This window comes from Anastrepha obliqua, chromosome 5 (genome assembly GCF_027943255.1).
Source record: "Anastrepha obliqua isolate idAnaObli1 chromosome 5, idAnaObli1_1.0, whole genome shotgun sequence".
In the NCBI taxonomy this organism is placed as follows: Eukaryota; Metazoa; Arthropoda; class Insecta; order Diptera; family Tephritidae; genus Anastrepha; species Anastrepha obliqua.
This window is the reverse complement of record NC_072896.1, coordinates 29,995,434-30,008,486: the sequence shown is the minus strand read 5'-3', so window position 1 is coordinate 30,008,486 and position 13,053 is coordinate 29,995,434. Positions and strand designations below refer to the sequence as shown.

General features: G+C 40.2%; 1 protein-coding gene across 1 annotated transcript; it reads right to left on the bottom strand.

The window, feature by feature from the left end:
* Positions 1-5,917: 5,917 nt before the first annotated feature.
* Positions 5,918-12,394, bottom strand: LOC129248679 (boophilin-G2-like). The gene is made up of 4 exons (XM_054888309.1): positions 12,313-12,394; positions 12,043-12,225; positions 6,455-6,577; positions 5,918-6,102 (listed from the first exon to the last, which is right to left on the bottom strand). The coding sequence occupies exons 1-4, from the start codon at positions 12,392-12,394 to the stop codon at positions 5,918-5,920; spliced, it is 573 nt and encodes a 190-aa protein (XP_054744284.1).
* Between the last annotated feature and the right edge of the window lie 659 nt (positions 12,395-13,053).

Sequence of the window (13,053 nt, the reverse complement as noted above, 5' to 3'; positions counted from 1 at the left end):
GGTGGAAGTGCCCACTTAAGCTCAAGGAAAAGTGTTATTATTTTTCTTACAAGAACGTATAAAAAGAGTATAGTGGGGTATTGTTCTTGAAATTTTGTAAATTTGGATAATTATCCTCTGCAGAGTATGTAACTGATTAGAATATCAGCGTGACCTTCATCGGTATACATTGCCGACATCATATTCCAGTACAAATTCAAGTCACACAGTCTGAAGAAGAAATACTCCAAAAGTCCAAGCCAAGACATGTTTTTACAGATATTTTCCACGAACGCGATGTAGCACATCTACCACGGAAAATCGCATAAGCAGCATAAGCAAAAAAAAAAACTGTTAAAAAACAGTGATGCAGAGGGTCTCCCGACTCCAAAACATAGTCGGAACGGTATGAAATTGTTGATCGCCGGAAATGTTTCCAAGCTCTCAGGCAATATTGCCTATCGCATTTTGGGCCAAGAAATAGGATCTAAAAAGGCAGGTAGAGATGGTTGAGGTGGGGAGTTATTGAAATGAAATTTGAAAAGGTCGAGCCAAGGAGCACCAGGAGATTTGGTGGCTATTAAAACAGGCTCAGACTAAAAAGCCCATTGTATTTAAAGCTCTGGAAAGAGGGCAGATAGTCAAGGAGGGAAGGAGAAAAGTATCAGAGAAAGAGATAGGAAAGAATAGAGGCAGAGATAGAGATAGTTAGTCCTGTGAGAATTTTCCAGATTCTTTGGCAAATCTGTAAATATCCTCCAGTTTTAGAGAACGAATATTATTCATTCTCCCGACATCGGAACCCAAAACTCATAGCCGTGCTCTAGCAAAGGCACTCAAAGACACTCACAGAGAAAGTGATCAGTGCTATCCGCCTCCTCCAAGCACGACAGGTACTGGGTCCTCAATGATTCCAATGGTGGTCATATGCTGACTCAATGAGTTGTATTCTGTAATAGTACCGATCATCAACCGAACATCTTTCGTTCCAAATTGTAGTAGAGAGTTTGACAGTTTTCTGTTCGGACTTATCACAAAACACTTTGCAGTTCTGCAGCGTTCTGCACCGGACCATCGCTCTTTATGTAGATTGCATACATCATCGCTGATTCAATTCATGATTCCTGCGGAGCTGATTCCGATTATTGGCTCTGGCCCTTGTGGGAGAACTGCTGATCCACGGTTGGCCAATTCATCGGCAATTTCGTTTCCTTGAACACCGGAGTGTCCTAGAACCCATATAAGTACAAGCGACAGAATTAAGCTTCTTCTTATATTCTTGAACAATCTTTGAGGTTTGCTTTGAGCAGCTCATCCATTCTCAAAACATCCCACCCATAAATGTACCATCTAAGTCTGGCGAAATCCGGACAGCGGCAGAGAAAATGTTTTGTACTATCCTCATCCTCCAAATAAGATGTACACAGTGGATCTTCGACGACGCCTATGGTGACTATATAAATGGAATTCAGTCCCTGTGGGTGCTACGTAAAAGTTATTTTAGAACTTTAATAATTTGCATACTTCTAAAAATAGGTAAATCCTAGTAGCCAAAGAGGGATACTTCTAAATTTTTATTTTTACTACCACCTAGAGCAAGAGGAACAAACAGTAGAACACTTCCTTTGTAATTGTCCACCCTTAGCTAGAAGTAGATCCGAGTTGTTGGAAAAATACCATTTTGACTCTCTTATGGAACTATCCGGTGTTGGGATAAAACCTATCCTACGCTTCATAAGAGAGTCTAACTGGTTCCATGAAAACTAACGTGTTATACCGAGGTACCACAGCGGGCGTACATGGTCTAAGTGAGTTTGACTACTCTAAGCCGACAGCCACAGAAACCTCACCTAACCACCTAACCTAATTCTTTTCCAGACACGGGGTATTCAGAAAATACTTCCATTGATTTGGCCATGACAGTTCACTAAATTGCCCAATCTACACGGAGAGGGAATAAGATGTTGATCATGTCCTGTTCCAATGCCCAGGCTATGTTCCCGAAACCAAAAAAATTTTAAGCGGAAAAAAAATTGTGGTTTATATGCTGAAGCAGTTAATATCTGGAAGAGAATCTGCGTGCATGTAACACACATTCATAACGATCTGAGACGCGCGCAGTTTCGTAGACGTCAACAATAACTTGGGGCCTTTAAGCTAACCAGGCGCGTGAGGTAATACCTTCCTGGGAGAGTAGAGAGTTGTTTAGTACGTAGGTGTAGCTGTGGGGCTACAAGTCGTGCTGATGGCCAGTATAGCAATTCTCATGAGAGTTTCCGCTCCACGGGCGTCATCCCAGAAAAAACAACATACATTGAGAAAAAATTTAAAATATTTTACTCCCAAAATTTAGTAAGAAAACAGGTTTACGTAAGCCCAGAGAAGAAAAAATACATAACTTCTGCTCAAATATGAACGAGACGGTATCAATAAAACGGTCCGCGGTTGACATATGGCAAAAATAAATTTTTTGTTTTTTGGTAGGACTGTTATAAGCTTACATGGCAAATTTCAGCGTGGTATGTCACATAGTTTGTTAACCTCGTTCCGCAAGCACCGTATTCGCCTGATATGGCTCCATGTGACTTTTTCCTGTTTCCCTAGCTCAAGTTGCCGCTCCGTGAAAAACATTTTGAGACAATTGAAGTCATAAAAGAGAATTCGAAGAACACACTCGAGCTTGACTTGTTTACAGTAGCACAGAAAACAAACTATGTGACATATCACGATGAAATTTGCCATGTAAGCTTATAACAGTCCTACCAAAAAACAAAAAATTTATTTTTGCCATATGTCATCCGCGGACCGTTTTATTGATACCATCTCGTTCATATTTGAGTAGAAGGGATGAATAAGTAATTTTAGGAAAATCTTATACGGAAAAAGTTTGTTGGCTACGGTTGTGCGGGCGAGGACGCTGATAAAATCAAGTAAATAAATATAACTGGAAGGTGTAAAATTTAGAGAAGGCGCAGTTCCAGATTTGCACATGACCCTTATAATTGGAGCATGACTCTTGTAAACGGCCGCAGGATGGTGCAAAAGAAGCACACCTCGAGTACAGTACAGCCGATTGCGACACCTTGAGCTCCTTAGATGATGTTGATCTTACTTTGTGCCACTGCATAAAGTCTCACTTTGACTTGAGGTACTCATGAGGTCTTGTCATGAGGTCTTGTCTCCAGCATCAATCCGTTTCTTAAATGATTCTCTTTTTCCGCTAAGAAAATGCAAAACTTGCATGAACACTCAACGGACTGTTGTCTCTGAAGTAGTGTGAGCTTTCTTGTCCCCCATATCAAGCTAACCCTAGACATACTAAAACGATAATGAAGGATGTTCAAAACGTGCGTAGGTCAAGTTAATTTATACTGGCTGGCCGAAGCCACGCAAAAACCATTTTAGTCTATAGCACTACCAGATCAGAGTCCTCTTTTAGCGAATTTCAGAAGTCGCTCAAACTTCAGTTCAGGTATACATTCTAGCCTTTCAAAACTGAAAGCGGTCAGGTAGCATAGTCCAGTTTTCGAGAGAGCCGGACAGTAGCATAGGAGCTGCTATAGGGTTTCTCAAATCGCAATTGGATGTGAATGAGAAAAACCAAAGACCTCCTTGCAATAAGCTTACGTATGTATAAAAGGTCTCTGTGTACTGAAACATACGCCTTAATCCGCCGTTTTTTTGCGCCTCCGTAGCCGAAAGACAACCATTCAGTAGCGTCCGTGTTCGAGACCCATTGTGGCGCAAATTTTACACAAGATATTTCTAAAAGCGATCGCCCCATGGTAGGTAATAGCAAAACTTCGAGTGAATTTCTGCCATGAAAAAGCTTCTTATAAACACCATCTGCCTTTCACAGGCGACATAAAACTGTAGGTTTCTCGATTTGTGAAAAAACATCAAGACGCACGCAACAAATAGGGGCAGGAGCTCAGCCAAACACTCATGGAAATGAACGCCAATCACATATAAATATCTTTTTAGTCTGGCTATAAAAAGGGTAAAGTGGATCGATAAACAAAAACCCTTTCTACAAGTATTTCATTATGGGTGCAGTTTTATATGGCGCAGAAACGTAGAAAATCTCGAGCAAAGACGAGACGGCACCAAAAGCATTCAGGAGAATAATTCTATACAAGATCTATGGATCTGTCCGCATAAAAAATACAACGACTCCGCTGATACTGAAATCATATGGATTGGCACAGATGTTTCGGTGAAAGGATCTTTGAATGTAGTACCCCTGGGTGTTTACAGTAAAGAAGAATACAAAAAGAACTTAGCTCAGTAGAACAAAAAGTCGACACAAAAAACGTTCAGCTCAGTAGAACAAAAAAGTGGACACAAAAAAAGCTCAGCTCAGTACAACCTTTACCAACAAATGCGTGTATTTTTGTAAGGGATAAGGTAACTGGTGACGTTTTTTGGTATCAGCAAAGCGACAAACCATTGCAGAGAGGAAAAAGAAGAAATAAGGCCTACGATATCTGTATCGTAGAATATACGAGGGGTGCCTTTTATATTTCGGGATTTGGCAACCCTGGTGTTGCAATCTGGCAACTGACAGCTGTATCGCAAAGTTTGACATTTTTTGGCTTTTACGTACTCAGAACGTTTTGAAATACCAGCGCTATTTGTGTTGTTTACAGTAACTTAAAAGATTCATCTCGGTCCAAAAATGGAATTAAATCGTGAACATTTTCGTGCGATTATTTTTTACAACTTTCGACGTGGATTAACTCAGCAACATTGCATGGATGAACTTAATTCATTTTTTGGCGATAAAGCTCCATCAAGGACCAGTGTTTATCGATGGTATGGTGAATTCAATTGTGGTCGTAGTTCACTCCAAGACGAATTTCGTGAAGGTCGTCCAAAATCAGTTGTTGTTCCGAAAACCATTGATGCTGTGCGCGAACTGATATTGCAAGATCGTCATGTGACCTATCGTGAGATTGAGACAATCTTAGGCATTAGTGGGACCAGCATACATTCAATATTGCGTAAACATTTGACTGTCAAAAAAATTTGTTCGCGTTGGATCCCACACAATTTGTCAATCGCTCAAAAAAAGGCTCGCGTCGATTGGTCGAAGGACCAAAAAATACGATCGCAGGGCTTCGAAATACGTCTATGACATCGTGACAGGTGATGAATCATGGATTTACGCGTATGAGCCCGAAAGTAAACAGCAGTCGACTGTATGGGTGTTTCAAGATGAGCCAAATCCAACAAAAGTTGTTCGTGCACGAAGCACTTCCAAGCAAATGGTCGCCTGTTTTTTCGGAAAAACTGGATATGTCGCAACCGTACCACTAGAACAACGCAGAACTGTAAATTCTGAGTGGTATACAACCATTTATTTGCCAGTTGTCTTCCAAGAAATTAGGAAAACCAATCGCCAAAGACGGATCACTCTTCACCAGGACAATGCGAGCTCTCACACATCGGCTCAAACAACGGCATTTTTGAGCACCCAAAACATCGAATTAATGGGTCATCCGCCGTATAGTCCTGACTTGGCACCGAATGACTTCTTTTTATTCCCGTACGTAAAAAACAAACTAAGAGGTCAACGTTTTTCGACACCTGAAGAAGCGGTTGCGGCATTCAGAATGCATGTTTTGGAGGTACCTCATTCAGAGTGGCAAAAGTGCTTCGACAATTGGTTCAAACGCATGCAAAAGGGTATAGATCTTCATGGAGAATATTTTGAAAAACAATAAAGTGATTTTCGATGATTAAAATTCTCTAATCCCGACATATAAAAGGCACCCCTCGTATTTATAATCCTCCCCAACTTTGAATGAACTAGAAAAAGCGTATACGTGGGTTGATCAAAATTTCTCAAAGGTAAATTAATTTCTTCAAAATTTTTATTACTTTTTTATGCGTGCACGAACATCAACATTAGAGTGGGGCTCAAATTTTCTTCTCATCAAAATATTTCACAACGTTGCTGGCACGCAAATTGGGTACAATAACGATTCGAATTGCCAGCACAACCCCAATAGTAGAATGATTCACAACGTCTTGATCCGCCATTGTAATACCATCTGACGCCCTCATTACAGCCGCCACCACCGTAGCCCGGGTCAGCTGATCCACCGCATGTCGGAGAATCTAGTAGTTTAATAAATAAAACAGTTATAATAAAATAAAACATTCATAAAAAAATAATACAAAAAAATAAATGATTGAAGTGCACACAAATCTGTGGACATTTGATAAAACAACTTAAGTCAACTTAGGACTTTCTACCGGTCAAATACTAAATTACAGAGTTTTAATGAAGTATTTAAAGAGTTAATCATTTAGAGTCTTAGTTTATGAATCCATTTTAATAAAATTTGAATTAAAAAAATTAATTTTTTCGGTAAATTATGATGAATTATTAATGGAAATGCATAGCCTACAAACCTTAGTTAAGCGGATTTGCCCAAAAAATCACAAATATGTGCGAAAATAAACTTACTGAGCGGTCCACACTGCTGGGCGTAAGCGTTAAGGCTGAACACAATCAGGAAGAAGCAGAAAAATATTACCGATTTCATAGCGTAAGCCATCGTTTTTGGCAACTTTGCGTTGAGAAGCGCGACTGTTTTTGAATAAAAGACAATGACAAGTTTTTATAGTAGACGGAACATCTGGAAATCACGTCAATCATATATGTATATGTGCGTACACTTACAGTTATAATTGAAAGTTATTTTTAAATGCTTTTGTGTATTTATTTAAAATATTTCTTTACATTTTTTTTTTAAACTACTTAGCTATGAATGTTTCTTTGTTGGCGTCCTAATTTGTAAAGTTAAAAACTTACTCGTGGAGCACTGTTTTTTTTTATTTTAAGGTGCATAAATACGCTTGTACGAGGTGGCGCAAAATTAATCACCCTATCGGTAGGTTGGTTCGGTTTTGTGGTGATTCTTCCAGAATTCAACTAGCGCTTCTGCACCATTTTGTTGCCACATCCTCGTTACCAAATTGTTTACCAGTTATTTACTGCATGACTATATCCAGTCTGTGCGGTTTAAGAATCTTATTAGGTTGTTGACATCTAAGCCAGACAGTTGTTCGAGACTCTTGAACAGCGGCCTACCCAGGGTTAACATTCTGTCCTTCCATAGGGCAGGGCATTCACAGAGGAAGTGGAAGATCGTTTCCTTTTTCTCCGGTTGTTGTTTCTGGTCTCTCCATCTACAATCCGTGATTCGAAGGTATTTTAGGGAAATTGTAGTCTTGACATCACCTAATGGTATGAATACCGATTCTGCAAGAGCGTTATTTATGGCAGATCCCCTTCTTGCCAGTTCATCTGCTTTTTCGTTACCTTCAATATTCCTATGTCCCGGCACCCAGATTAAGGTAACTTTATGGTTTACACTCATGGTGGTGAGCCTACTTTGTTCCACCCCCATAGAGTTTCTAGTAGCTAAATCCAGTGCCTGGGTTGCAGCTTGGCTATCCGAAAGAATAGCGATATTGCCCTTAAAAGAGAAAACTGCGATAAGTAGCCTACAAGCTTCCCCAATTGCCAGTACTTCCTCCTAGAAGACACTGCAGGATTTGGGAGGACGCACAGATTCTTCAATTTTAAGCCTATGTATATGGTATACCAGCTCCAACACCACAATCCATTTTAGAACCATCTGTATAGACTGTAGTGTCGAAGTTGCTTAGTAAGAATCCCTTATACCATTCCTCCTTAGATGGAAAGATAGTGGCAAAATTCCTATTGAATGTTACCGTCGGGACGATGTAGTCAGTCCTCACCGAGGTTTACTGAGTTTGTCGCAGTACTAGACTGGCATGACCATAAGTTTTTTCTTTCCAGCGACCCGCTTCATTTAACCTAAATGCACTCATTGTAGCCCTCTTCTTAATATGTAGGTCTATTTGATAGCACTGACCGTTGTTGCACAGGCTGCTCTTTGTATTCTGCCGAGTAATTTGGTATTGTAATCTCTCCCTAGAACTTTCCATCAAACTACCGAACCATACGATAATATTGGTCGTATAACCGACCGGTCGTATAAAAGACGTTCAAAAGTTTTTACAAGGAAGGACGACAGACTGATTGGCCTAAAGTCCTTCGCTGATTCATAGCCTTTTGCACCACCTTGAATATACTAACTTCGCCTTTTCGGAAACCTCTGAAACCCTTCCTCAGTGTGACTTATTTTCCACATAAAACATATTGAAATCCCCTGACGAGGTTGCTCACTAACAACACTGCAACCATGTAGCTATCTCGAGCTCCGAAGCTTAGGTAGGAAGGCCCTTACGAGGAATTGTTCTAAGGCGGCTTGTGAAGAAGTCGATAGCGTTACGGGTGGTGCTTAAAACGTTATTCTTCTTCTTGATTGGCACGATAATCGCTTACGCGATTTTGGCCGAGTTTAGTAAAGTGCGTCAGTCGTTTCTTTCTCGTTCTAAGCGGCGTCAGTTGGACACACACCAAGTGCAGCCAAGTCCTTCTCCACCTGATCTTTCCGACGCAGAGGAGGCCTTCCTCTTCCTCTACTACCACCAGCTGATACCGCATCAAATACTTTCAAAGCCGGAGCGTTTGTATCCATTCGGACGACATGACCCAGCCAACGTAGCCGCTGGATCTTTATTCGCTGCGCTATGTCTATGTCGTCGTAAAGCTCGTACAGCTCATCGTTCCATCGCCTGCGATACTCGCCGTCGCTAACGTGCAAAGGTCCAAAAATCTTCCGCAACATCTTTCTCTCAAACACCCCAAGGGACGCATCATTGGATGTTGTCATCGTCCACGCTTGTACGCCATACATTAGGACAAGCATGATGAGAGCCTAGTAGAGTGTTAGTTTTGTTCGCCGAGAGTGGAGATTTCCGGCATCAAAAAGTCGTTGATCGTTTATCATGGCGAGATATCGGTTGCCATTTACTGTTACATTGGCGTCAGCCTCGTCTTTGAAGAAATATGGGACGATGATTCCTCCAGTCCATAGGCCGCACAAAACGGTTGTTATTCAATGGATGTAATGGCTATTCTTGAATGGCTTCGGGTTGCTCTTAAGCCCAAATACGACACTTTTGCTTATGAACGTAGCCATTAAGCCAAAAATAGGCATCATCGCTGTACAGCATAAGTTGGTCTGACTTTTGACACAGAGCGTCGATTTTCGTAACACAATGTGCGGAAATCCAATAGACGCGGCAGAACTCAAGGTCCGAAGGGAGGAGTTCATTGGACGCATACCCGCCGGCAAAATGGAAAGGCAAGCAAGACGTCGTGATGTTAAGTACGAAGCACGTTTTGGAGGAAACGAAAACAGGGTATCGTCATCTCAACAGTCCGATAGCACCACAAAATGGCATTTTAATGCTTGCCTTATATTTATATCAGGGTTGATAGATTACCAGGTTTGACCATCCACAATGGAGAGAAACAAATTTGTGATAGTAACTAAGGCTGCTACGTCATTGGGAAGAATTCTGCCCGCTCATTGAGAGCCGGTTAATGGTCTGACCTTTTCTTACATTTGGTTTTTCATGTCCGAATGCTAGTCACGCATCAACCCATTCGGTTGCGATGGCGAGGAAAATCTGACTTTTTGCCTAGAATGTTTTAACAAAAAACACCAAGTTTTGGAATGGAATGGAATTGTGGATCGCCGGAATTGTTTCCAAGCACTCAGGCGATATTGCCCATTGCACTTAAGGCTAAGCGAAAGGATTTAACAAGATAAGAAAGGGCAGTTGGAGTGAAGAGTCTATAGGGCAGTTGGAGTGAAGAGTCCCATAATTAAACTGGGAGAATTACTCAAGAACAAACCTCGCACCATTTTTCGCGAAAAAGAGGATGCAGTCGTCCATTCTCAATACGTCCGACCAAAAAATGTGCCATCTAAGTCTGGCAAATCTTAACAGCAGCAGCAGAAATGCTCTGAACTATCCTCTCCTCTAAATAACAAATACACAGAGGAGCTTCACTGTGCACTGATGCCCTATGTTCCACTGAGGATGACAGGAACTGAGAAGAAGAGGATCTTCGATGATGCCTATGCTGACCGTATGTCGTCTCCATGGTTTGTGCCGCGTCGTTAGTCCTATCAGGGCTCATAGCTCACTACTCATGTGTGATAATGAATTTTGCTGCCACCTTGAAAGACCCCTTTTTAGGGCACGCTTGGTTGTTTTGCAAGTCGCAATGTTTCTTATGAGACTTATTACTGAGAGCCTTGACATACCCGACTGTTCCGACTATACTTCGAACTATAATTCGCTCCGGACCAATTGCACACTCCTAGCAACCACAATTTGCAAATTCATCAGCCAGTTCGTTGCCTTGAACACTATAGTATCCCAACAGCCACATAAGTCTAAACTCCTTTCATATTACAGAGAGTTTAGCCCCAGCTTACATTCCTGAACAGTTTTTGAAGAGGTACGAGCGGTTTCTAAGGCCTGTTTGTGGGATAGTATAGCTAAAAATCAACAGAAAAATGTCTATCAAAAAATGTCCCAAAATGAAATGATAATAGCGGACACTTTTGACGGACCACAGATAAGATTATTAATAAAGGGCACACATTTTACGGGAATCGAGAAAAAGGCACGAAATGATTTTCTTTGGGTTGTTCAACCGTTTTCAGGAAATAAGAAAAGTGGTGATTCCTCTTGAAACGTTTGACAAGGAATGAGTAAATTTCGAACGCTTGGATATACTTTCATCACAACCACCTCGACTATTTTCACGGTAATCTAAGTGAAGAACATAGCGTTAGAGCTATGCTATCAATGCTACTGAAACATGATGGCTGATTATACAAGGCAAAAAATTTTCACAAATTCCCAGAACCACTGAAGTTGTAAAATTTTCCACTGAAGCCGAACTGATAATTAAAGATTTCTGTTTTTGGAACTTTGAAAGCAAATTCAAGTCTACTAAATTTTCAATACATTTGCCGAGGTTATTCTCTTTTGTCGTGTAATCATATTGCTGGAGCATTCAGAAAAGCTCTCTGACTTCAAGTTCTGTTAGTAAGTCTTATGCAAGAGAGGTTTTTCCAACTTCAGCCTGGGAGAGCGAAAACTTCCCGACGTCTTGGACGAAAGGCATTGAGATCAAGGTGCCAAAAGAAGGCAACCTTCGGGAATACGGCAATTGGATAGGCATCACGTTACTCTAAACTATTTATAAAATTGTTGCAACTATTAAATTGGACAGACTTCAACGATGGACGAAATGTCATTACGCGATGAACAAGCAGGCTTCCGTCCCGACCGGAGTTGCGTAGATCAGGCGAATACTCTGAGGATAATTATTGAACGATCCTTGGAATGGAACACCACTCTTTATATGGTGTTCATTGATTTCCAGCAGGCTTCTAATACCATCAAGCTCACTGCAATATGCCTTCGGATAGTATGTAAAGTTTTTTGGCCGAACACTATGCGAAATACGGACTTATGGCAGATCACCGAGCAAGATCCAACACAAAAGGTGATAAGTGATCGTGAATGGGGATAAATCGGGCACACTCTCAGAAAGTACAGGGAAAGCATTTGTAGTTAGAATAGCATTGGAATGGAACCAACAAGGACACAGACGACACGGTCGTCCACGAAATACTTTGAGGCGTTTTAAACTTCGTGAACTAGAAACAGTTAACCAAACGTGGCATATTGTAAAGAAAGAAGCGGTTAACATAACAACTTTGTTTCCAAGTGGAATAATAACAAAAAAAAAACAAAAACAGAATTTAATAAAAGACGATTTGTTGTAAAACAGCCTATGTGTCATACTTTCCAAACCATAGCTGATATAGAAACTTCGACCACAGATTTGAAAAGATCTGCAGAAATTTGGCTAGAATGAAGTAATCCCAATCCAAAAACCAAAACTTCTTTTGTGTGGTGTTAAGCATATTTTATTTTAAATACACTTCTTGGCTTCAGAGAACTACTTATATAGTAAATTTTAGTGAACAATTAAGCTCATCTTTCAGCCATTGAACTTTTCAAATTGGGTGACTCTTACACAAATTTTCTCTTTAAATTTCAAACTCAATTAAATTAAAAATTAACCACGCCGTCCACAAGCGGACTGGCAGTCTGAAAATGAGCAGTAACGGTTATCATTACCACCACAACCCAGATAGTCAAAACTAAAACATAATCTAGCCGCCGTACTGAACGCCCATCTTTTGCCAGGTACACATTGTCTGCCACCAACTCCGCTATCACGGCCCCCACTACATGCGGTGCGTGCTGTGGATATAATAAATATAATAAATATTTAGAAATATAACGAAACATTTTATAAATATTTATAGCATATTATATTTTCCTACTTACCTGGTTGACTCCGGCACTGAGCTGCAGTTTGCTCAAAAAAAACGCAAGCTGCTAAGATCAAAAAGCAAGCGAGGAACTTCATCGTGAACGATTAAAAAAAACAGCTCCTGGTATTGGATAGAAGTAATTAGAGTTACCAATAAATTTTTGAGTGCTCAGAGGGCGCTTTTATAGGAAAAATTGTATATTATATTGCTGACTTACAAAGAGTGAGTTCACTTGTTTTGCTTTTTTTGCAACTTTCATTGTCTTTTTACATTTTTTTGGCTAAATTTAATCCCTATGGAAAATATGTTTTTGAACAAAGGTTAAATATTTAATTAAATAAAAAAAACTACTTTGCGTAGATAAGAAGTTTACGATATGCAATGCACTCCCTGTTCCAAAAAGCACCGAATATTTTACAATTAGACAATCCAGTGCATATTTTGGGAGAAATATTATTTATTAGGAATTGGAATAGGAAATAGAGCTATTCAGTATTGCCTCACCAAAAAAAAAAGGTTCTAAGTTTTCCAAAGGTATTTTAAAGCTTATTATGAAAGAAGACACAAATGATCAAAAAGTTTCCGGAATATGCTATTCGTTGTCGCGCTGAACGGACGTGTTTTGAATTGCTATACGAATTTCATAGTGCATTAAATATTCCTTGTTCAATTTTACTCCTTTGAAGACAACAGAAAACTAGTTATTAAAACTGAGGACATGCACTCAGATCTTTTTTCTATGCAGCGAAATCTG

Coding starts and splice junctions, on each gene's coding strand:
- LOC129248679 (XM_054888309.1), bottom strand. CDS start 12,394: ATGAAGTTCCTCGCTTGCTTTTTGATCTTAGCAGCTTGCGTTTTTTTT. Junction 6,578..12,042: donor GTCCGCTTGTGGACGGCGTG/GTTAATTTTTAA, acceptor ATTCAAAAACAG/TCGCGCTTCTCAACGCAAAG. Junction 6,103..6,454: donor CCAGCAGTGTGGACCGCTCA/GTAAGTTTATTT, acceptor TTAAACTACTAG/ATTCTCCGACATGCGGTGGA.